Raw genomic sequence first — 26,955 nt, forward strand, 5'->3', positions numbered from 1 at the left:
CTGAGTTGGGTGGTTCCTTGGGCTGCTCCTCTGGGTTGTGTCCCTTGTTGCTCTGTTTATTGGCTCTTTCCTTGAGTTGCAGAGACTGTGCCCTGATTGTCTTCTCCTTGTGTCCTTGAAGAACGTTACCTTAAGTGTACCGTTCAGGCTACACTAACTCTTTGAGTCTTAAGTCTTTGATAGGCCTGCAGAAATTGAGGTTATTTGCCCTCCTTGAGGAGCTGCTGAGCCCAGAGCAGGGCAGAGAGGTCCAGGATAAGAGGTCCAGGAAAGAAGAGTGAGGGAAAAACTTTTGTTACCCAGAGAGAGGGTCCTTGGAGAAGTCAATTTAAGCTGTAATAGTCCAGCATTATAGACAATACAGTATCATGTTCAACATTGCTTAACATATGACAAAACGACATCGCTACAACGATTTATTCACTTTGAAAGTAGCTAATGGCTCTGTGTCAGCAGCCCAAGCTTTGGGTTTCTCTTCCTAGTGACAGCCGTTTTCATAACAGAAAAAACATCAAATTATTCTCTGAGATGGCTATTCGTCAAAGCTACTGTAACTGGAAGAACTGCTGAAAACCTGCATGTCAAGAAGGTGAACAACAAAGACAGCAGCGTACTCAGGAATGCACTTAACCAGGGGTGGTACAGAGACATTCCATAAATAATAAACATGGCAGTAGAGGTGGAAGGAGGCTGGTGGAAGCCTTAGGAGTACTGGGTCACCTCATCCTCCAGGGATGAGCCACTATCTCCATGCCTTCATCCCCCAACCACGCCACCTTTTACCAATTTCCCCCTGATGGGTAATGGAAAAGCATGCTCATTTGCGTCCTTCTGCTCCCCCTTATCCTCCCTCTCTCCTCTTTTCTAATCTGTCACTCCTGCGCCTTATATACGTTTTCTGGTCGCAACACCCCGGTGGAGGATTCCAAGGCCTGTGCTTGTTCATGAAGTCACAATGGGGTGTAGGGGAGAGAGTAGTGTGCGTTGTCGGCATACATTGGAACAATTACGTGATGCCTAACGCAGAAACTTCTTGCGTAATGGCATGTTTTTTCTTCTTCTTCTTCTCATAATATGGTGAGAGCCTCGCCCGACTCAACCCCCAACTCCCTGCGATATGAACGGAGAGGGGGGTGCGCCGTTTACTCACTAATGACGAGCGATCCAAATGTAATCGGTAGGCTATGCGTCTGTATATCCGTTAGCTAAACCCAGAGGAGCTTGCCTTTTTATGATGCGTGCTCTCCACAATGGAAATCACAGTAGCCAGTGAAGATAGCAAATGATTCTGGAGTAGGCACCCCAATGGTGCAACATCTTCAACACTAAAGAGATGCAGCATTTTCAGCAGAGCCTATCCTCAAAAGGTCTATTTGGTTCTACAGTATTTATACACCAATTCCATGACTGATGGTGATCAAATTGTAATATTCATTCACTCTCAAATTGTCAGCATTTTGCAGAATAAGGAATTCCTTGTCAGTAATACCAAGAGGCAAACAGAAAAACAGAAAAGAGATGTAGAGATGGGCCTGTGTTTACAGGCTCGTGAGTAGCAAACAGAGACCCAATCTAGGCTCAACTGTATCCACATCAACTGTGCCTGCCCGGGATATATCCTTTAAAAAAAAAACAAGAGTATAACAATAATAGTTAAATGTACACCGTTATAGTTAGAGTTGATTGAAACTGTAAATTGCCACCCTCTCCTGAACTTAAACGGTACTAGAAAACAGCCTTGCCTTATGCTTACCCCAACCTTATCCTTGTCTACCACAACTAGTCTAGTTAAGACCGGATTCCTTTCAGGAGCGTAGCTGCTTCTCCCCGTGTCTCCAAACAGAGCAGCGGATTCCCCAATGGGAGACTTAGACACTACAACAGCTGAGGAATGTGTATTATCCTCTGGCAATGCTGCTAATTGCGAGAGATTGCAGATGGAGCCAAGGCTGATCGCCTTGATCGGATTGCTCCAGCTCATTGAAAAACTCACTGTCTCTGTGTTTTGGGAAAACTGACGGTGGGACGGAGGAAGAGGAGGGCATGGGTGTCCCACAGAGGTCACTCCCTTGGGAATACACATAATTCCGTAAGCAGCTGGCGGCCATGTTTTTTGCCGAATCGTTACGCACCGGCAATAATGCATGTTTCCTTGGTCTTTTTCCACAGAATAAATTCAAATGAACTGAAATCCACTCATAAATGCCAGTATAATCCATGAGGTAACCTACAGGTGTGTTTAAAAAGCTGTCAAACCATCATGTTCCCCCTGACGAATTCTACAACCGGGCCCTAGTAAATAGTAAATCATAACATACCATACATTGAGTATACAAAACATTAAGAACATCTGCTCTTTCCATGACAGACTGACCAGGTGAATCAAGGTGAAAGTTATGATCCCTTATTGATGTCACTTGTTAAATCAACTTCAGTCAGTGTAGATGAAAGGGAGGAGACAGGTTAAATAAGCGTTTTCAGCCTTGAGACAATTCAGACATGGATTGTGTATATGTGCCAATGAGTGTGAATGGGCAAGACAAACAATTTAAGTGCCTTTGAACGGGGTATGGTAGTAGATGCCAGGCACACCGGTTTCTGTCAAGAATTGCAACGCTGCTGGTTTTTCACGCTCAACAGTTTCCCATGTAAATGAAGAATGGTCCACCACCCAAAGGGCATCCAGCCAACTTGCCACAACTGTGGGAAGCGTTGGGATCAACATGGGCCAGCATCCCTAGGGAACGCTTTCGACACCTTGTAGAGTCCATGCCTTGATGAATTGAGGCTGTTCTGAGGGCGAAAGTTATGTAAGGGATAATCAACGAGGGGCTATGCGTTCTACGGAAAATAATGAACAACGTGGAAGGTGACCTTCCACTGAGTTACAGTACATTATTTTCCGGAGTTGATTATCCCTTTTAACATGGCTATAAATTGCTGCTAGAAATGTGTTCATTTGCAGGTAGAAATGTGTTCAACATCCACTGATGTACAGTAGCTAGGTACAAGCTACAGTAGTTGCCTTGGTAACCAAACAGAACAGACTTGCTAATGTAGTTGACCAAACCATCAGTCCTAGCTTGCTGTTATGAAAATCAAATTCAACAATGCCAATAATGGTTTCAATTAGACTTTTGCTTTCAAAAGCAGCTCAAACATAGAACTTGTCAGAATGAACTATATTCATTGAATTCTACTGATATGCCGTGAGTTATAGGGAAATAACGCACGCTCTAGAATGCCCTTTAAGCCAAAGCATTTCTACCTGCAAATTAACACATTTCTAGCTGCAAATACATACAATTATAGCCATGGTATAAAAGGGTTAATCAACTCGTGGAAGGTTAGTTCCACTCCTCTAGCATGTCGTGGAACACACCTTCCACGTCAATAGTTTGTTTCCATAGAATGCATAGCCCCCTCGTTGATTATCTCTTACATACAGTTGTTTTGAGTAATACATCATTTGATTCAAATTCAATTCTATGGGTTAATCTTGGTTGCTGTGGTAACCTCTTTGATGTGCTGTACAATGAAACCTTTCAGGTCATTTATGTAAAAAGGTCAGTGTATTTCAGCTGACCAAGGGCTGTTATTGGGTTGACCAAGCTCAGTTAGCATAGTGGTTTTATTACCCCTAGCCATGTGTCAGCCCCTCCCTCTGCCAATGAATCAAGCTATGATGTATTAGTGCTTTGGGGGGGGGGACAAGAGGCTGTCTGTCAATGCAGTCAAGACGACTGGCCCCTCTACCCCTGAATACGGCCATAACACTCACATGGTTAACGATCACTGTTGATCTGGGACTGCCGGTCTCCAAGGCACCACACTTCTCCAGCGGTAATGAGCTGTGAACTGTCGGTTAGGGAGATGAGAAACAAACATTACCACAGAGATTGTTAGTAGCTCCAACTGTAACGGCTTTCTAATTGTAATATTATAATATAATCACTGTTTAATGCTATCCTTTTGGGGCCTCCCTTCCTAAATGAAACAATGTATTTATACCTAAGTGTTTATAGTTGCACAGCATGCTAGATTATGTTATTTCTCAGATGGAATTGCCCAAGTGTAACTGAGGTGGTTCCGGTAACCATGCTTACGTGATGAGCAAACGTATTGAACTCCGGCGGGCTAACAGAGAATCGTGGCGTGCAGGAGACCTGGGTGTGAAACCCAGTTGGTTACACATGCACAAGAAAGGGGGCTACTTTAGGAGGCCAATATGGCCCAGGTCTACTGAACATAGAGATTTTGTTCTCCAGTCATTGTATTTGTCTTTCCATTTGTAATGTCACATGCACACATACAGTGAAATGTCTTTTCTTGCAAACTCCAAACCCAACAATGCAATAATCAATAACAAGGTAACACTAGGGAGGGGGGAGGCACATCTTAGTGGTAGGCTACAGTGAGAGGCATTTAGCTGGCTTAATGGAACTTTTTAAAACGATTCATTAAAGCTGTGCATCCACAATTGTTAGTTATTTGGCACATGCACTCCTATTATACGTTAATGTGAAGTCAATAACGTTCTATAAAGACGAGAGAGAAATGACACACTGATTGTATTGACTTGTCCTACAGAGCAAAGCAGTAATGATTTTTTTTCCCCCTCCTTCTTTTAAAAACGTTTAAATCCTCCAGGGACTCCACTGATGTGTACCATGTTGACGGTCAAATTGCAGTAGAAGTCTTGTGTTTCCCCTTCGTTGGGTCTGTGATGCCCTTTGCATGCCAACTTGATTTGCATAAGCGAACTGTCAGACTGCAGGATTTGTACAGGATTTGCATAGCATTTGAATGAAACGGTCACCCTGTCTTCGTCAGGGAGTGACTGTGGTTCTTTCAGCTTTTGTTCAACAGGCGACAGGTCCAGCGCTGCTAAAACATGACCTATTAAAGTTAATATTATACATGATGTGTATAGCCAGGACAGTGAAGGACATTTTCTACATCTGATACAAAGTGCTCAGTGTTCGAGTGACGTTTCACAAGTCAGCAAGCAATGATGGCATGATATCAAACAGCTGGCTCAAGCGCTTAGTCCAAAAACACATATCTGAATAAGATAATAATTCCTCAATACTAAAGTCTTCAACTGGGAACATGTTTCGCTACTGTACAACATCAAAGCATCATTTTTTTTTTAATTCTCTGTAGATTGTCCATGTTTAATGAGCTTGTTTTGTCAACTATCTGTTGAGCTTCCTGTCATTCTTGAATTAATATATTCATAACAGAAAATACATAATATGCAATATCAAGAAGTGTAATATTGCAATGGAGTGGCTGTGTTGCTTAGGAACAGCACATGGAAAATGCTTGGAGTTGAGTGCAACATTTTTTTGTTTGTTATTGCTTTCCATGTTAATCATAAAAATATCTAATTCTGTATCGGTACTAGTATGATTCAGAACATTCCCACAACACGAGTCTCTGGTCTTGGTGAGCTACAATAACGGTTGTGCCGATTTGACTTCCATCCCAACACAAACACACCTGTTGAAAAGAGGAACCAATCATGGTCGTCAGGATTGACATTGACCGTTTGAATCAGGTGTGTTACAGTAGGTCTTTGGAAGATGTGCATCGATTTCAGGTCAAGAAAGACCGAATTAGCAAACCTTTTCCCTGTCGTAGTTGTTATCTAGTCCCACTCTTTTCCCTGTTCGACCTTAAGAAAATAAAACGATGACTTGCGAGCTGGGAAAATAAGCATCTTGTCTGAAGTGCATTTCGTCAACAGCATCTCTACTGGTTACCACAGGCAAAACAGTCAGCCCCTATCAAACGCTGAGCCTTGAATCGCCACTGAATGATATGTTTGAATGGATAGGGGTAGATTGTCTGTGATCGTTTGATTAGTCTGATTACCCCTCTGGCACTGAGTATGTTATTGGGCAGAGGGCCACAAACAACAACCTGGTATTCCTAGCACTGTTTACTGTATTGAATCTTCTAGGGGATGTTTGTTTTGGGTCTCTCATCGAACCAGCATAGCATTTCATAATGTATCAGGGCACACAAAGTAACAGAGGGGAAACACATATTGTACTCCGCATTACTGTCAACGTAGGCAGTAGAGTAGATTCTGGAGGTGCTTACAGAGGAACGGGAGGGACATTTGACTATTTTAAATCGTGTTTTTCCATAACAAGGCGTCTTTGCACAAGGATTTCCATGACATTGAAACCTGTGTTGTATTAATGTCATGCGTTGCTGGCAGAGTGTAGTAATCAGTCTCCGTGGTCTGTCGTTACAGAACATGTTCACCGTGGGCAAGGACAGTGATGACAGCAGTATCTATGAGATGATGTGCACAGCAGGTGAGTGGAGGAACGATGGTGAACATTGGATTGGATTGTTTAACCAGCTCAATGTGTGGCATGCCATCTTTGTTTTCATATTGTTCATTCAATAGATTGTCATCCTAGCAGGGGGTCGGTGACGAACCATAATGCGGTTTCTGATTTAGTATGACATCACGATTGCCACACTGGAAAGCGGGAATCCACAGCTACATTCAGTGGATGTAATTTGATGAAAATGGGATGCACCATACTGGATGGTTTGAGCTTGACCCTGACTCATGCAGCTATTGCTTCTCTAGCAGTAGTATTCAACCCCATATTATGTATGAATATCGTTTATAAATATCTTACAGGGAATCCCAGTGCTTCAGACACTCAGAGAGAGAAGCAGGGAGAGGGGGATGAGGTGGGGGAGGATGAGGAGGACCTGTACGCCCCGCTAGGTGTAAATGATGAAGAGTATGACACCATCTTCACCTCCAGCAGCGCCGTCGTTATTGCTAACAGACCACCGGCGCCCACACCCCGGCCCGAAACTACCTCCGTCAAAGAGGACAGCACCCCCTTTATAGCTCAAGGTAGGACTAGACCGATGAACACTGGGTTGTGTTCAATAGGCACGAAACAGGAGAAAACGGATTGAGATGGAGAAGATCCGACATTATCTTGTCCAATGAGAATGGTCATTGTCTTTTTCCGTTTCAAAACTTTGAACTACATGGTGCCCTACTGAACTTGACCTTGGGTTGCTGGTATGCTTATTCTGTGACTAGCGAGTATTGCGCTTGAGCGATAGAAGATCTCAGCTAGTGCAATGCTACACAGTATTTTTGTAAACTTCAAGGGAAGTTGGTTGCTAGTTCCAGACAATTGGGTCTGATATGTACTAAATATTTCAAAGAAGTCTGGAGATTTCCTCAACCAAGAGGGGAATATGTAGCAGATGTGAAACTAGCATGTGAAGGCAGCTAAGACAAAGACAGAACTGACTGTTACAAATACACAGATCCAAATTCGCTGGCATGGGATTCTTAAATGTTCAATTTGAGCTGTGTAAATAATACAAGAGGATGAAGCTACTGATCTTAAGGGTTTATAAATAATTGATGTGTTCTTGATTTCTTTCTTTCTTGTCTGCCAAAAAGACATTGCCTTTCTTTCCAGTTGCCTTTACCCTCTTTGAACTGTGGACTGGATCCTAAAGTCTGTGCTTTGTGGGAAAGGTGATAACTTGGTTGGGGTTGGACAGGAGGAAATGTTATGTCTTGGTCATTAGTCTTTGTTGTGCACTGTAAGGGAGTCAGGCGGTGGCTGGTCCTCCAATCAACTATAAGGGTTATCTGTCCTACTTGAAGACTCTTGAAAACATGTGGTTCCATAAGCAACACTAACCGCCAATCTGCAGTAGAACAGGCCCAAAAGTATTTCTCTTGTTAACGAAATGTGATGTTATTGTGTGAACCACCACTTCTCCCCGATCTTTCAGCCCTACCCATAGATCCTGAAGCCTAGCAAAAGCAGATTACACTGCATCACAAACGCCTCAATAACAGAAGCCCAACTACTGGGCCTGGGCCGCCATCTGCAACCAATCTGGGCCAGTCTCGGGCCAAGCCAGCAGCATCGGTCATTACACGTGTTTTCCATCGTTCGTGTCCCCCGACATGAGACAACACAGGATGGGAGAGAACGCGTAGGGGGATCAAGAGATTTCCACACATTAATACAGTGGAATCTTTCAACCATGCACTGATCATATTGCCTCCCTCCACTAATGAATGCATCACACACAGTGACTTAAAGACATGTTCCGGTACTTTGGCGACTAAGAAAGTATTTGTTTAAACCTCCGGCTTTTGGCTGGATGTGTCATGCATGCATAATCTATGAGCAGAATTACTGCCTTACCTCAATTAGCCACGACATCTCTAGTTTGAAAGTGTCTTTTTTTCTTGAAGCTGTGCTGTGCCATTTCCCTTACATTTCCTCCCACGTGGGCCAGCCCCCTGGCAATTTTTGAGTTCTAGCTTCAGCCCATCGCATTGAGTGAAAGAGACAGGTGACGTGGTGTGATGTGATAGTGTACGCAATTTTCGGGGACCACTTTTGGCACGCGAGTGCTTACTTTCAGAACTACTGTATACAACAAAAAAAGTAGACCAAGTAAAGAAACTGGAGGAGGGTTGGGACTTTTGCCTATTGCGTCAGTGCACTGCACAGCTAGAAATAATAGACAAAGATTCGATTTTTTACCTGCCGTTCTGACGTAGTCCATGTGTGGAGGAAGGATAATTAGTGTATGAGGGAGTGTCGGTATTTAAAATGGCAACCTATTTCCTGAAGAAGTGCACAATATAGGAAATAGGTTACCATTTCAGTTGCAACCTATGAGTGTGTTAGTGGGTAGAGTACATGTTGGTATGTTTGTGTGTACAAGTGGATGGGTATATCTTCAGGAAGGAAATGAAGCTTTGAAATCTGAGGAGATGACTGGGCCAGAACCCTAAAGAGGCTCCATTACCCATCACCCCTGTCAACACCATAAGTGCAGAGAAGTAACTCCCTCAGCAAAATAAAGCAACATATCATTCTAAGTACTTACTTGCCAAATCGATACCGTTGAGTGTATATTTTAGTCTGATTCAATGCAGTTTCATGCATCTGTATGTCTTTTACCAAACCTTGGAAGGATATTTTATCTCAAATAAAATGTACATACTAGTACGTATTTTACTGTCATTCACTTTAGAGTAAATATTAGAACGTATCACTTTTTATGCAGTTGTGCAGCCTATTTGTGTCCACTGACTCTGTGCTGTTTGTTTGTAAATGGAGCCATCTTGTGGAATGGCGTGAAATAGTAGACTCGCTAAAGGTAGTGGAGGAAAAACACAGCGTTAGTGTTCGTAGTGTCAGTTCCTCACGTCTGTATTGTCTCTGATGGCAGTGTGTGTTTGCAGTGTTCCAGAAGAAGATGTCACAGAGCGATACTGAAACCCTGTATTCTCTACCCACTAAGCAAGGTAAGGCCAGGCAACAGTCAAAAGAGCATATTTCTGTAGGTCTGCATTGACGGTTGAATAGGTCAGTGATGCTAAGTATATGGAGCAATGTTAGTGCCATTAAAATGATAGAATTGTCATTCCATAAGTATAATCCATTGACAATTTCTGTCAAACTGGAAAATTATTTGTTACTGATTTGTTACTGTACCGATTTTTGTCTCCTTGTCATTCTGTTATTCTGTAGCACGCGGGCGAGACAGCATCTCCTCCACGTACGACACATTTGTGCCCAACCAGCTGCCTGGGCTGGAGCAGCTGATTGAGCTGCAGGAGAAGGTGAAGAGAGGCTCTCTCAGTATGGACGAGGCTCTGGAGAGGTTCAGTGACTGGCAGAGGGTCCAGAAGGGAATGGACGCCATTCAACAGGTAATAATGCGGGGAAATGAGTCTGCTGTTTCAAGACCCTGCTCACTAGACGCAGTGCCATCAACCTTAAAGGTAGACTCAGTAATATGACATCATTATACACAGTGTGACAAAGTCATACACAGCGGGCCAACATCCCCGCTTACAGACGTCAACAACGGGAGAATACAGGACTGCAACTATTGGCTCTTTCCAAAGTGGGCATGCCTTAGCCTGAAAGTCAGTCTGTTTGTGCTATAATACACCAAGCTAGCATGCGCAAATTGTGAACTGTGAACATGACTGGTGACATAGGCTTTGAACACTACTCATGAATGAGTATATGGCATGTGTTATGTTGTGCATTATAAACCCGGGTAGTTTGGGTACTGGATGCTTATTGGCTGAGACAGCATTTCAGCCGTGTGTATATCAGACAATATACCATGGTTAAACTACTTGTTTACTGTTCTATTTATGTTGGTAACCAGTTTATAATAGTAATAGGGCACCTTGGGTTTGCGGTATATGGCCAGTATACCACGGCTAAGGGCTGTTCTTACACACGACACGAAGCGGAGTGCCTGGATACAGCCCTTAGCCATTGTATATTGGCCATATACCACAAACCCCTGAGGTGCCTTATTGCTTAATTATGCCTTGGTGTATTATTACATGGCTGCTGTGTCTAATGTATTGTAACTCCACAGGAGAAACTACGCCAGCTGAGGGCGAGTATCATCAACAACCGAGAGGACGATGAAAGTGTCTATGGTAACCGTTTTCTACACTGAGTATACAAAACATTAAGAACACCTGCTCTTTCCATGACATAGACTGACCAGGAGAATCCTGTAGAAGCTATGATCCCTTATTGATGTCACTTGTTAAATCCACTTTAATCAGTGTAGATGAAGGGGAGGAGGCAGGTTAAATAATGATTTTTAAGCCTTGAGACAACTGAGACATGGATTGTGTGTGTCTGTCATTCAGACTGGGAATGGACAAGACAAAGATTGAAGTGCCTTTTAAACGGGGTATGGTAGTAGGTGCCAGGCGCACCGGTTTGTGTCAAGAACTGGATTTTTCACGCGCAACAGCTTCCCGTGTGTCTCAAGAAGGATCCGCCACCCAAAGGACATCCAGCCACAACTGGGAAGCATCGGAGTCAACATGCGCCAGCATCTCTGTGGAACAGTTTTGAGACCTTGTAAGGTCCATACCCCAACGAATTGAGGCTGTTCTTTGGTTTAAAAAAAAGAGGGGGGGTTTACGCATAATTAAGAAGATGTTCCTAATGTTTGGTGTATTCAGTGTAGACATAATTCTGACTGTACCGTTCCAAGTGGATTTCCTTTTTGGATGAGAAGAGCAAAGATTGCCAAAGCAATCCCCACTTGGGGGATAGATACGGTATGGGATCATTACCTTGACTTCTAGCAATGAGCTTACAGTTTACATAAGCCGTTGGAACAACATATATCAAGGGATCTGACATAATTTTGACACAAACAGTTGCTTAGTTAAGCTAGTTGGCAAGCTAGCTAGTTAACTGTTTGTGGCCTGAGTTACAATATTATGCAAGAGCTATGAAGGCCACCTGCGTTAGAGATGTCTCTGCAAGTCCTGCAGAAGATTGGGCAGTCCTCACACTTCTAATTGAAGTCCCATTGGGTACACATCAAATGACGCCACCCTTTGTAATGGAAAGAGTTTGTAGTTGTAATTCCCACAGCTCATCTTGATGATGGTGTTTCGTCTCCAAATGAGAGTCTTGGCAGAGTTCATTTTTACATCTCTTGATAAAGGTGACATTGCTGAAAGAGAGTAGTGAGCCACATGCAGTACAGTAACACAGGCTTAACAACCCTTTCTCTTCTCTTCTCCAGATAAAATCAACATCATCCATCACACACCCAGTAAGTCCTTGAAGATCCTTCGTATTCAGAGAGCGCGAGAGACTGTTTGTCTTTTCATTCCCTGCCTCAGTTTCTCCAGTCGTGAAATGTTTGTCCCAAAGGAACAGTTGGCTAGATAAACTCTTCTGAACCATTTGCTCAGAAGACTGTGAAGTCCCCAAGGCTGTGGCTTTGATGTTCTAGGTTCCATATGGCTTGAGATCTATTTATCTGCTGTGGTTGCTATGGTCTGTCTAAGTATACCACCACTAGTAAGGTGTTCAGTCTTAAAAGCTAATTTATAACATGTGGTTTTTAATTGCCATCTGATGCCCTCCATGTTCTGTGATCACCGTGAGTGCAAATATAAACTGATCAGCTTGTGAGAAGGCTGGGTAATGTTCAGTGGGCACAAAATGGGAGAAAACTTTTTGAAACTGAGTGAAACGGGGGATGCACTTCACCACACTACCATCATTTGTTTTCTACATTGTGCCCGATTGAACGTGACCCTGGTGTTTTGAAAGTCTGACAGTGGACTTAATATGATGTCCCTGTTGACTTCTTTCCCTTGGTTAGATGTGACTGTGAATGAATGTCGCAGAGGAAGCCAGCCGGTGGAGACAGACTTTTACAGCAAACCACTTAAAGGACAACATGTAAGTATATCATGTGTTTGTATAGGCTCTGGACAAAAGTAGTCCACTATGTAGGAAATAGGATGTCATTTGGGAGTCCATACAGTCCATGTGTTTACGTCTGTGTTGAAAATCCAACATGTCCGATCTCAGGCTGTGCCACAGCCATCCATGACCTGGAGTCCCATAGGGCGGCTCACAATTGGCCCAGCGTCGCCCTGGTTAGGGGAGGGTTTGACCGGAGGGATTCCCTTGGCTCACCGCGCTCTAGCGACTCCTTGTGGCGAGCCGGGTGTCTGTACGCTGTCTTCCGTCGTCAGTTGAACTGTTTTTACTCCGACAGATTGGTACGGCTGGCTTCCTGGTTAAGTGAGCAGGTGTTAAGAAGCAGCGCGGCCTCCCAAGCCCGTTGGGAGTTGCGGCGATGAGACAAGATCGTAACTACCAATTGGATATCACGAAATTGGGGAGAAAAAGAGGGTGAAATTACAAAGGCATATATAAAACATAGATACAATTTAAACACGTCACCATGACATTTGATTATATATTTTGAGTTCTTGTTGATAGAAATCTGGTTAGCCATGGTTAGTCATCTTTAAAAAATGACTGATTTAACTATCAACAATAACTAAAACAGCATTAGTAATTAATATGCTTACTTTCCATCACCGTTTGTCTGCTTTCCAGAAGAAATTTGACTGAAAAGCAAATGTACAACACTTGGACCTCCAGAAATATGGTTAGCCATGCCTTTCAACTTTTAAAAAATGGCTGATTTAACTAAGGTCCAAGTGTTGTACATTTGCTTTTCTGTCAAATTTCATCTGGAAAGCAGACAAACGGTGAAGTTAAGTAAGCATATGAATGACTAAAGCTGTTGCAGTGTGTCACCTTTATTTAACTAGGCAAGTCAGTTAAGAACAAATTCTTATTTACAATGATGGCCTACCCCGGCCAAACCCGGACGACGCTGGGCCAATTGTTCGCAGCCATATGGGACTCCCAATCACAGCCAAATGTGATACAGCCTGGATTCGAACCAGGGACTGTAGTGACACCTAGTAGTAATACAATTTCAAAATAATGACTTCATTAATTTATTCATATGATTTTATTTTAACAATTTTCCATACTCTTATAGGTGCCATCAAACAAGAAACAAGACATTTAAGTTATTTGTCTTGATCTCATCCATTCGGAAGAACCAAGCACTTCTAGATAGAAATGAATGTCTGTGTCCCGCATCCCTATAAGATATCAATACATGGTAAATGTAACGTGATAAAGATGGCCATATCCATTATATGACTATGTTCATTAAGTTATTTTTTTTAATTAAATCATTTTATTTCACAACGTCATGCAATTGTATCTGGGGTATATAACTCATACAGTCTATGGGGTTATACTGTAGGGGTATGGGGTAAGTAATTTCCTCATTCTGTCTGTGTTACATGCATACTAAATGAACACAACTCACCTACATAATATACAGTACTATACAGTTTGCTCAGGATTTGTACCTGATTAATCGAATCTTCTCGTTCCATGGTTGGGATCAGTTGAATGGGTTGTGCTCGGTCTGCAGGGCATAATAGTTCATTAGAAGTCCTACTCTGCCCTCTAGTGGACAAGGAAAAACCCTACACCTTAAGACTGTTGACCTCAACTCCTGAGGCATTTCTAAGAGATATTCTTCAAGGTTCAATGTGTATCATTAGTATGACAGTACATATCACAAAGTGAGTCTATATGCTCATGTGATCTGGTTCCTCTACTCTCATATTCTTGTGCAGGTTGAACACAAGTTGATTAATGCAGAAATAGGCAACAGTAACGATCACATAAAACATGTAGTCATTCATTTGCAGCAGGGTGAAGTTGCCCCAAGATGCTGATCTTGGGTCAGTTTTCCATTTCTCCAAATAATGGTTAAGGTTTTGGGGGAGGGGAAGCTGATCTAAGATCTGTACCTAGGGGAAACGTCACCCCAAAGTCATTCATCCATGCAAGGAGATAAACGCCTCCGTTCAGCTGCTTGCAGTACAGGAATCTGCCTTCAGAGGGCAGCATCACAAAGCAGTGATGTACAGGTTTATCACTGGTCCAAGACAATGATTGAATATGATTCATGTTAGTTGTAGATGTTTGGGGCGGGTAATCTGATCAACCTCGGAGCCATATAAGATTTTTAGGATTTTATTATTGTATGTGATGGTGACTATTGACAGAAAACAACGGACGTTGTTGTACCAAAGCACTGGTTCATTATCACTGCCACACAATACAGCAGCCAGAATGGGTCTAAGAAAAAATGTCTTTGTTGGGAATTTGACTAATACAGGGCAAAACACAAACCTCAGGCTTGGGCCGAATTTATCAGGGAACAAGGTGTAACGTTCAGACAGAAATGTAATATATAGAACAAACATGTCCCGCTGACATGTAGAATAAGGAGTCGCGTATGCTCCAGTCATTGCATTTCCATTACAACGTTCCACAACGGTTGTCTGCTGAATTAGATTCCCTTGTCTAGAAACCCTGGCATCAGTCAGAGCTGTTTTGCCAACCAAGCAGCTGGGTACACGCTGGGTGCCATTCTCCTGATCAACCATGCTCTTTGTGAATAATATGTATTAAAGCCCATCATTCCTTCTTGGTCCTGCCAGTTAGCCCTTTGGAGATAATCCGGCTCAGGCTGCAGAACCCCGTGGAATCGGAGGCATATGTTTGTCTGTCACCTGCTGAGCATAGTTCATTCGGTCTTCCCTGTCAGGGCACGGTGGTGGAGATGGCCATGGTTCATCATGCATAAATGTTTCATGCTGCACAGCTAGGAAAGAGGAAACTTCTTCCTGCGGAAATTGGAAGCTTCTTCCAGGAGCAGGCTAGCTTGTGCTCTGTCAATGTCTTTCATTTGGTTTATGTGACAGTGTTTTGATCTCTAATAATACAAAATGTTGTAGCACCTCATTTTTACCCGTAAACTTTAGCCTGAACAGGGTGAGACTTTTAGCGCACACACACTTTCCTGTGACTGTTACTCCCCCTTGGGGTTGTTTCTCTGGGCCATGGCAGGATTAAAGCTGAGGATTGAGCACAGCTGCAACCCTGATAAAAATCTTGCAATTTCACAGTCAGTGGCATTCTTTCATCCCCTAATCCACACAGCACATACGGCATACATGAACCCCTTACCAGGAAGAGAACAAGCTGCTCTGAGCGGCATCTCCGGTTCGGGGTGACGCCTTTGATTTGGGATAGAGCCGTGGAGCAACCCCCAGCCACCGTAAATTGAAGAGACTTAAGTCAGGAGGTGTGCTGTTTATTTGGGCGTCTTGAAATAGTAGGTGTCCGGGCCCCAGATGTGTACAACGGAAGAGTCGTGTGTCTATGTCGCTGTCCGGACCAGGTGTAGACTACTGTAATTAGGTTGGATGTGAATCGTATTGGGTTTCATGACAGCTGCAGAGACTTATCTGGCTTTAGAATGTGTTTTTTTTTCAACCACATTGACAATTTGGAATGATCTTTTGAGCTACACTACCTTGCTGGGGGTCAACGGCTAGATCCCTGCCTTTCTGAATCCCCACCACCAAGCAGCCCTCTGTATTATGCCAACTCTCCCTTGTCTCTAGGGCATGGTTCATCCCTGGCAGACACAGTGACATCCATCTGCCAAAGGGCACAGGTACATAGTCATGTGCCATTGTCCTGCCACCGTCTGCTTGATCAGGGGCCTCTAGGCTCGACGCTCCGTAAGTGGCCCCAGGGGTCTCACACCAGCCCCACCAGCGGCTCTCTCTTTTGAGGCTTTGGAGAGATTAATAGTTCCTCCTCTGCTGAGGCCTTTTGTGAAGCAGCGCCCAGGCGTGTTCAAGCTGTTGGAGTAGTGGGGAGGCCAGGGGTGGATGGGACGGGCCTGGTGACGAGACGGGTTGGCTAATTCCACCACAGGTCAGCTCATCTGAGGCGGCCGGCTCTGCATTTTCAATGAAGTGGAAAGGTCACATCCGCACTGCCTGACACTGGGGAGGAAGAGCTCAAAATGTTGCATTGACAGGATAATTAGGTTAGTAATTCTGCCATCGCAAGGAAGAAATGCATTGACGTCTCATATGTGCTTCTCACAAGCATTAGCAGGGTTCTCTATAAGAACTACGTTATTTATTCTTCCACACGTACAATAATGCATTGACTCAATGTTCAACTAATTGTGTGCAAGATGGTGGCCCATGTGGTGATTATGGTGATTTCTCAATCACATTGAGGGTGGGAATTATGTGGTAGAAAAACAACTTCAAATGCAATGGACTTTATATGGATCATTTTGAATGTGTGTTGTTTGTTTAGGTTTATCTTTGGATGCCCGGATTTCTGCCCAGAGCCCTGGTTTGGACTTGGGTGTTATTTGCACACACCAGACCACAGCTGAACAATCAAATAGATAAGCCACCACAAACGCAAGCACACACACACACAATGATGTTTGCCAGCATCGCAATCAGGATTAAAGGGTCACTTATATGACTAACAACATTCTGGCGATTTTCTCATAGGCCTATCTGTAGAATGAAATTTGCCCATAGGCCTATGCAGACTGCATTTTAATCAGGGGGAGCACTGTGTTCCCACAAACTCATCACCAAGGTGAGCAATTATTATTGTGGTCGGTCTCTGAAGCATCAGTTGTATATAAACTTGTGGCCTGAAGCAATCTATCAACCCCCCCCCCACACATAGCACTCGACACACTCATCCCCCAATTACAGAATCCCCCCCCACACACACACACACACACACACACACACACACACACACACATAGCACTCGACACACTCATCCCCCAATTACAGAATCAAGCCAGGAATCCATCCAAAGGGAACTTCTAACATAACAAAAAAAGGGGGCTGGGTATTTCTATCCAGGGGACTTTCTGCTTGGAAAACTATTTTAATGACTTTCTTCATTCCGATTATCATTGGATTCCAGCTGAATCACTTGCTCCGGCGCCCCCTGGAAGTTCCAAGTGCCAGCGTGTGAGGAAATCATCCAATCGCAGTCTTTGCCTGGAGTTGCACGGAGGCCATTTTGTAATCAAAAGCTACTGGTAAGATTTCGGTCAGTGCTATGCGGAATCCTTAGGACGTCCCTACACTGAGCCCTATCCATAAGCTTAACCTTAACCCTTCATTTAAAATGTCAACTTCAATGGGGTAGGGACGTCCCAAGGATCCCGCATAGCACGGACCATGACATTTCCTGCTCCTCTCCCGAAAGGTGGAATATCTAACTAAATTGAACTAAAACACGATAAACAAATGGAGGAGAAGGGCTATCCAAAGAGGAAAGTGGCTGTGGTTGTGAATAAACATGAGTATTGGAGACAGAGGCCATGTTTGAGAGCATCAAAACAGTAATGTATCATTGGTAAATTGTGACTGACTGACTGATCTACAAATAGTAGAGTCGGTATTTATGATGCAAGGTTATTTGTAGAACAGTCCGTCTGCATTGTCGGCAAGATGGTATACCGCTGATTGTCAAGCAGACAATGCCTATTTCTTGTTGTTGCCATCCACTAGTGGCGGTTCGGTTGATAATCAACAGACTGGCGGATGGATACAGATCTAGATCTGATGAACAATGGCTCAAGGGATACTTCTCATCAGCGCTTTCTATGTTCAGCGATGAACTTCAGAGATATGTTCATAAAATGCCTATCAGATTGACGCGTATCTTCACTCTGACTACCGAGAAAGCTTAAGTACCTTTGATGAGATCAGCTTTTCGGAGGGGGGAGCTCTACGCTCACTCCTATCACCCGTAGCGCCAAAAACCAGTGTAATTATGTTCTGTCCCATATGTGAATTATTATTAATGGTGATTAATTTAATACACTTCCTTTGCCAATTTCCTAAATTAAAAAAATACTGTTGAGAATTTCTACATCACAACCACAGCCCCCCTCTCCCTCATCTACCAGTTTCCCAGTCATTGCCATGGCAACTTCCAATCAGTGAAGGATTGGCAGAGCCTGCCAGGCTGTGTGTTTGGCGCGTGCCTCAGAGTGGTGCAGGTGGAGCGCATATGGAACAGTGCCCTTCCCCCCCATGCCTACCACCTCCCCCCTCCCCCAAAAAACTTGCCTGCCTGGATGTGCCAGCAGTGCCCGTTTTTAATCCCACCGTTACCTTAGTGATCTCCTGATGGAAACGTGGCACTGCAATCACAAAGCCAGGGCCTAGCTTCTGCATGCTGTTATGGCTGCCAGGACCCGCTTCAATATGCCAAGATGGAGACCTGCTATTTTCGTTGTTTTTTTAATGTTCCTGGATTTGTGGATGGATGTGGATTTGGACGTTTCTCATGCTGTTTTCATTTCCTGGTGGCTGTCACAGTTCCTACAGTTCGTGATGTCCCTAGTGCAACATATTCCAAGGTTTGATTCCTGGTTGTTTGAATCCATTGAGACCCTGTTGTCATGCTCCCTATAGTCCCTAGTGGTGCATTTTCAAAGGGGCCAAAGTGACCTATCATGGAGTACTTTACATGTAACAAAGTGAAAACGGCTCCACCTTACCTAGTTATGCATATGCACACTGTAACATCTTATTACATTTCACCGCAGCTCTTTAGAGAGTTGTATGTGTGGGCATATATTGAGAGCTGCATAATGCGACTTCCCATGGCTTGTAATTGGGGGGCGGTAATGTTATGGAAATCACAACCACGTGCAGCAAATAAATCAATCATCCAAGGGGCCTTATCTACCACTGCACATTGGAGCAGTCAGCTCTAGTCAGGCCCTATGTAGGTTAATTAAAGCCCAATAGCCAATAGTAGAAGACATGGCAACCGTCCTGATTCCTGTCTATGTTTAAGCCTTCTCCAGACCTGCTGGGCAGGGGCTTTGGTTAGCTTCGTTAGCTGATAAATGGATCACCGTTGGCCCCCAGATTCTATTGGTGTGTGTGTCAAGTAATGCTACATGTAATTGCTGGATATCCTTCAAAGCGAAATGCTGTTTCTTTGCACTTATCAGAATTTCACAACTCACTCACGACTGGATTTGAAACAAATCAATTAAGATATAATTATGACTATGTTATCAAGTCCTTTGGTAGGTACCCTTCGAGTAAAGTGTAACCACCGCAGGGAATATCTGTAGGTTTAGCTAGCCTATGGGTGTTTTCAGTACTGGACAGTATAATTTTTTAATTTTTAATTTATTTTTTACATGTGGCCCAATGTGAATACTATTCCTAACAAACACCTTCCAGAAGGATCGGAGAGGTGTCTCCACGTTGTGACGTCCAGCTCACAACCATAACAACTGCATCTCATCATCTATGCAGTTTCCATAGAGGCAGTGGCAACCATAACCACAATCTTTACATCCCATCCAACACACACACACACACACACCAATAATAGGTGGCTCACTAACAAAAGGCACGGGACCCCCTCTTTCTCTCTCTCTCTCTCTCAAGCCAACGCCTCCCATTCACGTTGCCATATTGGATGGCAGATGTCTTGGCGAACCTGTGAACGTTGCCAGATCTATACGGCCCATGAAGGCATTATAATGATGGGCAGAGGTCCGATCTACTGGGAGCCACAGTCTATTTCAATAAGTCTATTAAAATGAGAAGATGTGTAGTGAGGGATAGTATTGTAAAAGGCCTATATTGGAACAGACTCACTCGCAGTGGAAAGAGATGATAACAGCGGAACACTCAGCTGATAAGGTCTTATCATGGATGTGTAGGTATATGTGTCTCCTGGAACTGTTTTAGCCCGCTGAGCTAAAGCCTAATCATTTGCTTGCGGGAGCTAACGCAAGTCTTCGGGTCTCAGGCAAGGTTACTCATCGCGTTAGTACTCCAGCTCTGTTATACTTCAGCCCCCTTTGACCCCATGTGTTACTCATAGCATCATACTGGTCTGTGAAACAGGATTTCATGGTTAAAGATTCATATATAAACATTTAAACAGGATTTGCTTGACAGCTGGCATATGGACATGAATGATACAATTGGTAATATACAGGTGTGATTTATGGCATAACTATTTTTGCAAAGACAATGTAAAGAAACTGGGCTGCTTCTTGCTGTGCAATATGAGGTAGTATTCACATGTACATTTCAGAAATGAAATGAAATCCCACTTGATGAAAGGTGATGATAAACCAGACACATCCTGTATGTCCATGTATGGAGAGCTCAGTGTTATTGGCAGGCTGTGTTTCATCAGGTCGGATAACATATGCTAGGAACTCAGGAGGCTGTTGGGGAGGGGATCTTTAGGACTTTTGAAGTGAATGCCACATTAAACAGAAACAAACACAGTTGTGATGTAAAGATGCCTTCTCTCTTGTTCAAAGGGATTGGATGGAACAGCACCAGGGAGGGAGGAACTTCAAGCGGATGACCCCAGATCCGTGGCTCCATTTCCCCCACTACCTTCTGCCGTGCGTCCCTGCCGCCGTATGCTGTGGTTCTCAAAGACTGGCAGGCCTGTGCCATCTGGCCCTCCTTTTCTGATTCCCAGAACACATATTGGGAATCCTAACTACCCACCCCCCTCAAACACACAGGCATACACACACACCGTCCTCCAGCTATCTCTCTCTTCAAGCTGTCTCTATGCCTTAGTGTGTGTGTGTGTGTGTGTGTGTGTGTGTGTGTGTGTGTGTGTGTGTGTGTGTGTGTGTGTGTGTGTGTGTGTGTGTGTGTGTGTGTGTGTGTGTGTGTGTGTGTGTGTGTTTGGTTTTATTATCCTTGTGGGGACCTGAAGTCCTCCTAATCTTGGTTTATAGAACCAGGGTTAGGTCCATAAGCTCCAGTAGCCGCTAGATGTGGTTGTAATAAACAGAGCGGTTTCTGTTTTCTTCTGACAAATGTAGTTCTATCTTCTGAACCGTTTAAGTATAAGACTCCCAGGAACATGTACAGTACATTCGGAAAGAATTCAGAATTTCTCCACATATTCTAAAATGGATTAGATTTTTTTTCTTCATTAGAATACCCCATAAAGACAAAGAAAATCAGGTTGAAATATCACAATCACGTAGGTTTTCAGACCCTTTACTCAGTACTTTGTTGAAGCACCTTTTGCAGCGATTACAGCCTTGAGTCTTTTAGGGTATGACGTTACAAGCTTGGCACCCGTGTATTTGGGGAGTTTCTCCCATTCTTCTCTGCAGATCCTGTCAAGCTCTGTCAGATTGGATGGGGAGCGTCGCTGCACAGCTATTTTCAGGTCTCTCCAGAGATGTTCGATCGGATTCAAATCCGGGAAGGTGAACCTTCGCCCCAGTCTGAGGTCCTGGGTGGTCTGAACCAGGTTTGCATCAAGGACCTCTCTGTTCTTTGCTCTGTTCATCTTTCCCTCGATCCTGACTAGTCTCGCAGTCCCTGCTGCTGAAAACCATCCCCACAGCATGATGCTGCCACCACCATGCTTCACCGTAGGGATGGTGCCAGGTTTCCTCCAGACGTGACACTTGGCATTCAGGCCAAAGAGTTAAATCTTGGTTTCATCAGACCAGAGAATCTTGTTTCTCATGGTCTGAGAGTCTTTTTTTTAACTCCAAGTGTTCTGTCATGTGCCTTTTACTGAGGAGTGGCTTCCGTCTGGCCACTCTACCATAAATGCCTGACTGGTGGAGTGTTGCAGAGATGGTTGTCCTTCTGGAAGATTCTCCCATCTCCACAGAGGAACTCTGGACCTCTGTCAGAGTAACCATCGGGTTCTAGGTCACCTCCCTGACCAAACCCCTTTTCCCCTGATTTCTCAGTTTGGCTGGGTGGCCAGCTCTAGGAATCTGGGTGATTCCAAAATTCTACTATTTAGGAATGATGGAGTCCACTGTGTCCTTTCAATACAGACATTTTTTTGGTACCCTTCCCCAGATCTGTGCCTCGACACAACCCTGTTTCGGAGCTCTACAGGCAATTCCTTCGACCTCGTAGCTTGGGTTTTCAAATCAAATCCAACCAAAATGTATTGGTCACATGCACATGGTTAGCAGATGTTAATGCGAGTGTAGTGAAATGCTAGTGCTTCCAGTTCCGGCAGTGCAGTAATATCTAACAAGTAATCTAATAATTCCACAACAACTACCTTATACACACAAATATAAAGGGATGGAATAAGAATATCTACACATAAATATAAGGATGAGCGATTGCCGAGCGGCATAGGCAAAATGCAGTAGATGGTATAAAATACCGTATGTACATACAGTATGAGACGAGTAATGTGAGATATGTAAACATTATTTAAAGTGGCATTATTTAAAGGGTCTAGTGATCCATTGCTTAAAGTGGCCAATGATTCGAGTATGTATGTAGGCAGTAGCCTCTCTGTGCTAGTGATGGCTGTTTAACAGTCCGATGGCCTTGAGCTAGAAGCTGTTTTTCAGTCTCTCGGGTCCCAGCTTTGATGCACCTGTAATGACCTCGCCTTCTGGATGGTAGCAGGGTGAACAGGCAGTGGCTCGGGTGGTTGTTGTCCTTGATGATCATTTTGGCCTTCCTGTGACATCAGGTGTTGTATGTGTCCTGGAGGGCAGGTAGTTTGCCCCCGGTGATGCGTTGTGTTTTTGCTCTGACATGCACAGTCAACTGTGGGACCTTATTAAGACAGGCGTGTGCCTTTCCAAATCATGTCCAATCAATTGAATTTACCACAGGTGGACTCCAATCAAGTTGTAGAAACATCTCAAGGGTGATCAAAGGAAACAGGATGCACCTGAGCTCAATTTTGAGTCTCATAGCAAAGGGTCTGAATACTTATGTAAATAAGGTATATCTGTTTTTTATTTTTAATACATTTGACAAAATTTCGAAAAACCTGTTTTTGTTTTGTGATTGTGAGGTATTGTGTGTAGATTGATGAGGAAACATAATCATTTAATCCATTTTAGAATAAGGCTGTGTAACAAAATGTGGGAAAATTAAAGGGGTCTGAATACTTTCCGAATGCACTGCATATCTTCTGTTTCCCTCTACAATGCCCACAAGCCGCTAACAGATCGGCACTAAATCAGATTAGGGGAAAAAGATCATCAATGACGATGCTCTTTTCTACGCAGATCACACAAAATTATTTCCTGATGATCTTCTGAACTTCCCAATACCTTTCTGATGCATTTCTGTCACTTCAAACCATACCTTCCTCAGACTGAAATACTGTCAAAAGTCCTGCCAGACTGATTTGTAACAGTCTGTCATAGCCCCAATTGTAAAAAAAAGTAAACACTGACTGTTGATTTATACATACCTTCTTGACATGGTGGGGTCACAAAACAAAATTCGTTATCAAAATGGGGTCACGGGCCAAAAAAGTTTGGGAACCCCTGGGTTAGATTTAAGGGTTAGGACTTAGGGTGGGTGGCAGGTAGCCTAGCGGTTAAGTGTTATGTCAGTAACTGAAAGATCGCTGGTTTGAATCCCCCAGCCCTTGAGCAAGGAACTTAACCCTAGTTGCTCCGGTAAATCACTCTGGACAAGATCATCTACTAAATGACCAAATTGTTAGGCATTAGGTTCATGGACAATAGGATCTTGAACGGGAATCAATTGTTTGGTCCCCACAAGGATAGTAAAACATACATGTGTGTGTTTGTGTGTAAACTCAAGCAGGGGAGCTCGCTCGCTAAGCGATCCCAGTTGCCCTTTGTCTAATCGCTTACTGATTGATATCCAGTAGGAGACCTTTGGAGTGTTGAGGAAACCACATACAGTTATTGAGATGAAGGATCCACCGCTGAGGAATATCCTCAGTTGTGTGGCCTCGGGTCACCCACCTTATCATTTGACTGATCAAAATCTCTTCCTGACAACATTGTATATGAACGTTTTGGCGTATGTTTGTAAGTGGGAAAACTCTAATACACTGTAATGTAATCAGTCATATGTCTTGTGACTGATATGTCTTCCTTTGTCTCTCTCCCCTTCTTCTTCTTTCTCTCCTCTTCTCCAACTCAGCTGGGCAGATGACTCCTTAATAATCCGGGAGTAAAAGTGAACAGAGCCGCCACTGAGAATGGCTGAGAATCAAAAGCATGGGAAGTGGTGGCCTGCCATTCATCCAGCCCCCAGCGCAACACAAACCCGTCACCGAGTGACATCTCCAGACAGCCACCCCCCCCCCCCACCCCAGAGCCAGGGGAAGATGAAAGGTACGGCCATGGGGAGACAGGTTGCGCCAAACAACACCAGATCGGATCTGATGAACAACTGCACGGGGAAGAAATCAAAGTGGCTGGGGCATGTGGCGGGAGGCGTCTGGTGTTTTAGTTGAACAGACGCTGTTGAAGATAGGCTTCTGTTGGGCCTAAGAGGAGAGATGTTGGGGGATGCAGGGTAGATCACGACTGTAAGTAGCCTAAAAATAAACAGATTGAAATATGAACAGAAGTGTGTTGATCAGGTGGGTCATATAATCATATAATGTGCCATAAATAATGTCATTTTTAGCAATACTATTTTGTCACGGTTTTTGATGATCTTTTGTTTAATGTACTGTATATCACTAATAGGTACATTCAGTGTGTGTTCATGAAGCATACTGTATATCACTAATAGGTACATTCAGCGTGTGTTCATGAAGCATACTGTATATCACTAATAGGTACATTCAGCGTGTGTTCATGAAGCATACTGTATATCACTAATAGGTACATTCAGCGTGTGTTCATGAAGCATACTGTATATCACTAATAGGTACATTCAGCGTGTGTTCATGAAGCATACTGTATATCACTAATAGGTACATTCAGCGTGTGTTCATGAAGCATACTGTATATCACTAATAGGTACATTCAGCGTGTGTTCATGAAGCATACTGTATATCACTAATAGGTACATTCAGCGTGTGTTCATGAAGCATACTGTATATCACTAATAGGTACATTCAGCGTGTGTTCATGAAGCATACTGTATGCATTATGTGCATTTGATATCTGTGAAACAAGATAAAACTGAGGCACTAAGGATATTCAGATCCACTTGTGTTAGAGGAACATGCCAGCTCCTCCTTACTTGGATTTTACATTTGGTCCGACTTCCTCCTGGAGAAGCAGTGAGACTCTGATACTCTAATCGCAGCACGCCAGCGTTCACTCAATGTCACCGGCCAGTGAGCTGCAACCAGGCGCCCATTGGGCCCATCCCGCTGCTGGCACCACACTAGAAACATCCAGCACTGTGTGTGATGGTTTGGTGCTTGCTGTTGCTAGGCTACAGTCGACGGAATCAAATTCAGGTAGCTTCCACAGCTGTGCTGTACGGTTGCGTACCATGGGCCATCTGTGGCCGCATTCCCAGCATACACGTGGGCACGATAGGGCAGGAAGAGATGGCCCACCATGCCAATTCGTGGGATCACTTTCTTTGTGGTATAGTCAGAGAGGCAGTAACTTACTTTCAAGCTACCATCTGGGATGAGTTTTTCAGCAAAGTGGTAGACCCACCACTTGTTTTGGTATGCAACGGAGGGATCTTTGTATGTTTCTGTGGATTTGTAAAGTTTATACATTTGAAAATGTGTACTTGCAAGTTGTCCGCACAGTTTAGCCTGCTGCTGCAACTTGTTCAATGATTTGTACAGAGCAATATTTTCTGTATATATTAATCACATTATTTTAAATGTAATGATCTATGAAATGGCTTTGTGGGCCTATTTGATATGGGCTGGTCCACCACTTGTCTCTAATAGTGGTTGTTGTTGTTTCACATTATTGCTGTAGTGACGTGTCTGTGCAGAAAATGATTCAGTCCTGTGGGAATTGAGACTTTCGAAATAGTGCAAGCTTCTCACACACACACACACACAACCACCCCTCTGTGTGAACGCTCGACGTAACGAGGGGACTATTGAAATAATACGTGATTGTTCCTTGAGAGCTTGCCTAAAGGCACGTTAGCCCTGAATGCAGGAGCGCTTCTCACAGTCAGAAGTTCTCTCATTTATTGTGAATAGATCAGCCACCAACAAAGGCATCGTTAGAAGGGGCTTAGGCCCCACCAAGCTTCTGCTAATTATGAATGGGGGCCCTGTAATAATTCAAGGGCCCTTGGTGCAGTTCGACGTGGAAGAGGAGCTCACAAATCCAGAGCTTCCATGCTCTGCCCATCTGCATTGGTTTCCAACCAGCTGCCTGAAGATCTGACCCACGTTAACCACAGGGATGTCGCTCCATTCTATCGAAGGAAAAGACATATGGGTAACATCCAGTTTGGTAATGAAGGATTCGCAATGGTGGTTGAAGCATTTTTTATTAATTACTTTGTTAAGCCTTAACTCGTTTAAGTCATTCTGAGTAATTCGTCACTGAGTAACAGTTGATATCTCACATTTCCCAAACAAGGCGGAAGTAATCAGTATGAGTAAGTTAATGAGCGAGGGAATAATCCCGCCAGTCTTATCTAACATTGAAAATCAGCCTTCAGTTGCATTACCTGAATTTGTCTCTTGTTTTAATGAAGATGGAAAATGCACTTGTTATTGGGCAGGGTTGGGGTCAATTCCATTCATTTCAGACAATTTTATTGAAATTCCATGAAAAAATGTCAGAAGTGACATTTATTTAGCAGATTTTTCTGATTTGAAAAACGTATTTGAATTCTTTCCCTGGAATTGACCCCGACCCTGTTACCACGTCACAGTTGAGGTTTTG

General features: G+C 43.7%; 1 protein-coding gene across 3 annotated transcripts in view; it reads left to right on the top strand.

Annotated features, from left to right (window-relative positions):
- The window catches only part of LOC110531780 (B cell scaffold protein with ankyrin repeats 1), a 32,720-nt gene extending 19,093 nt beyond the window's left edge, over nucleotides 1-13,627 (top strand). For 2 of the 3 annotated variants that reach the window (XM_021615194.3, XM_021615196.3), the window contains 8 exons: nucleotides 6,269-6,332; nucleotides 6,671-6,895; nucleotides 9,278-9,340; nucleotides 9,567-9,748; nucleotides 10,438-10,501; nucleotides 11,617-11,646; nucleotides 12,205-12,284; nucleotides 13,408-13,627. In XM_021615194.3, the coding sequence (XP_021470869.2) occupies nucleotides 6,269-6,332; nucleotides 6,671-6,895; nucleotides 9,278-9,340; nucleotides 9,567-9,748; nucleotides 10,438-10,501; nucleotides 11,617-11,646; nucleotides 12,205-12,284; nucleotides 13,408-13,437 (738 nt within the window). In that variant the 3' untranslated portion in view covers nucleotides 13,438-13,627. The remainder of the gene's footprint in view (nucleotides 1-6,268; nucleotides 6,333-6,670; nucleotides 6,896-9,277; nucleotides 9,341-9,566; nucleotides 9,749-10,437; nucleotides 10,502-11,616; nucleotides 11,647-12,204; nucleotides 12,285-13,407) is intronic. The other variant, XM_090183869.1, reaches the window with a different exon arrangement.
- The last annotated feature ends 13,328 nt before the right edge of the window (nucleotides 13,628-26,955 follow it).

Source organism: Oncorhynchus mykiss, chromosome 9, assembly GCF_057628025.1.
Source record: "Oncorhynchus mykiss isolate SJ-2025 chromosome 9, ASM5762802v1, whole genome shotgun sequence".
In the NCBI taxonomy this organism is placed as follows: Eukaryota; Metazoa; Chordata; class Actinopteri; order Salmoniformes; family Salmonidae; genus Oncorhynchus; species Oncorhynchus mykiss.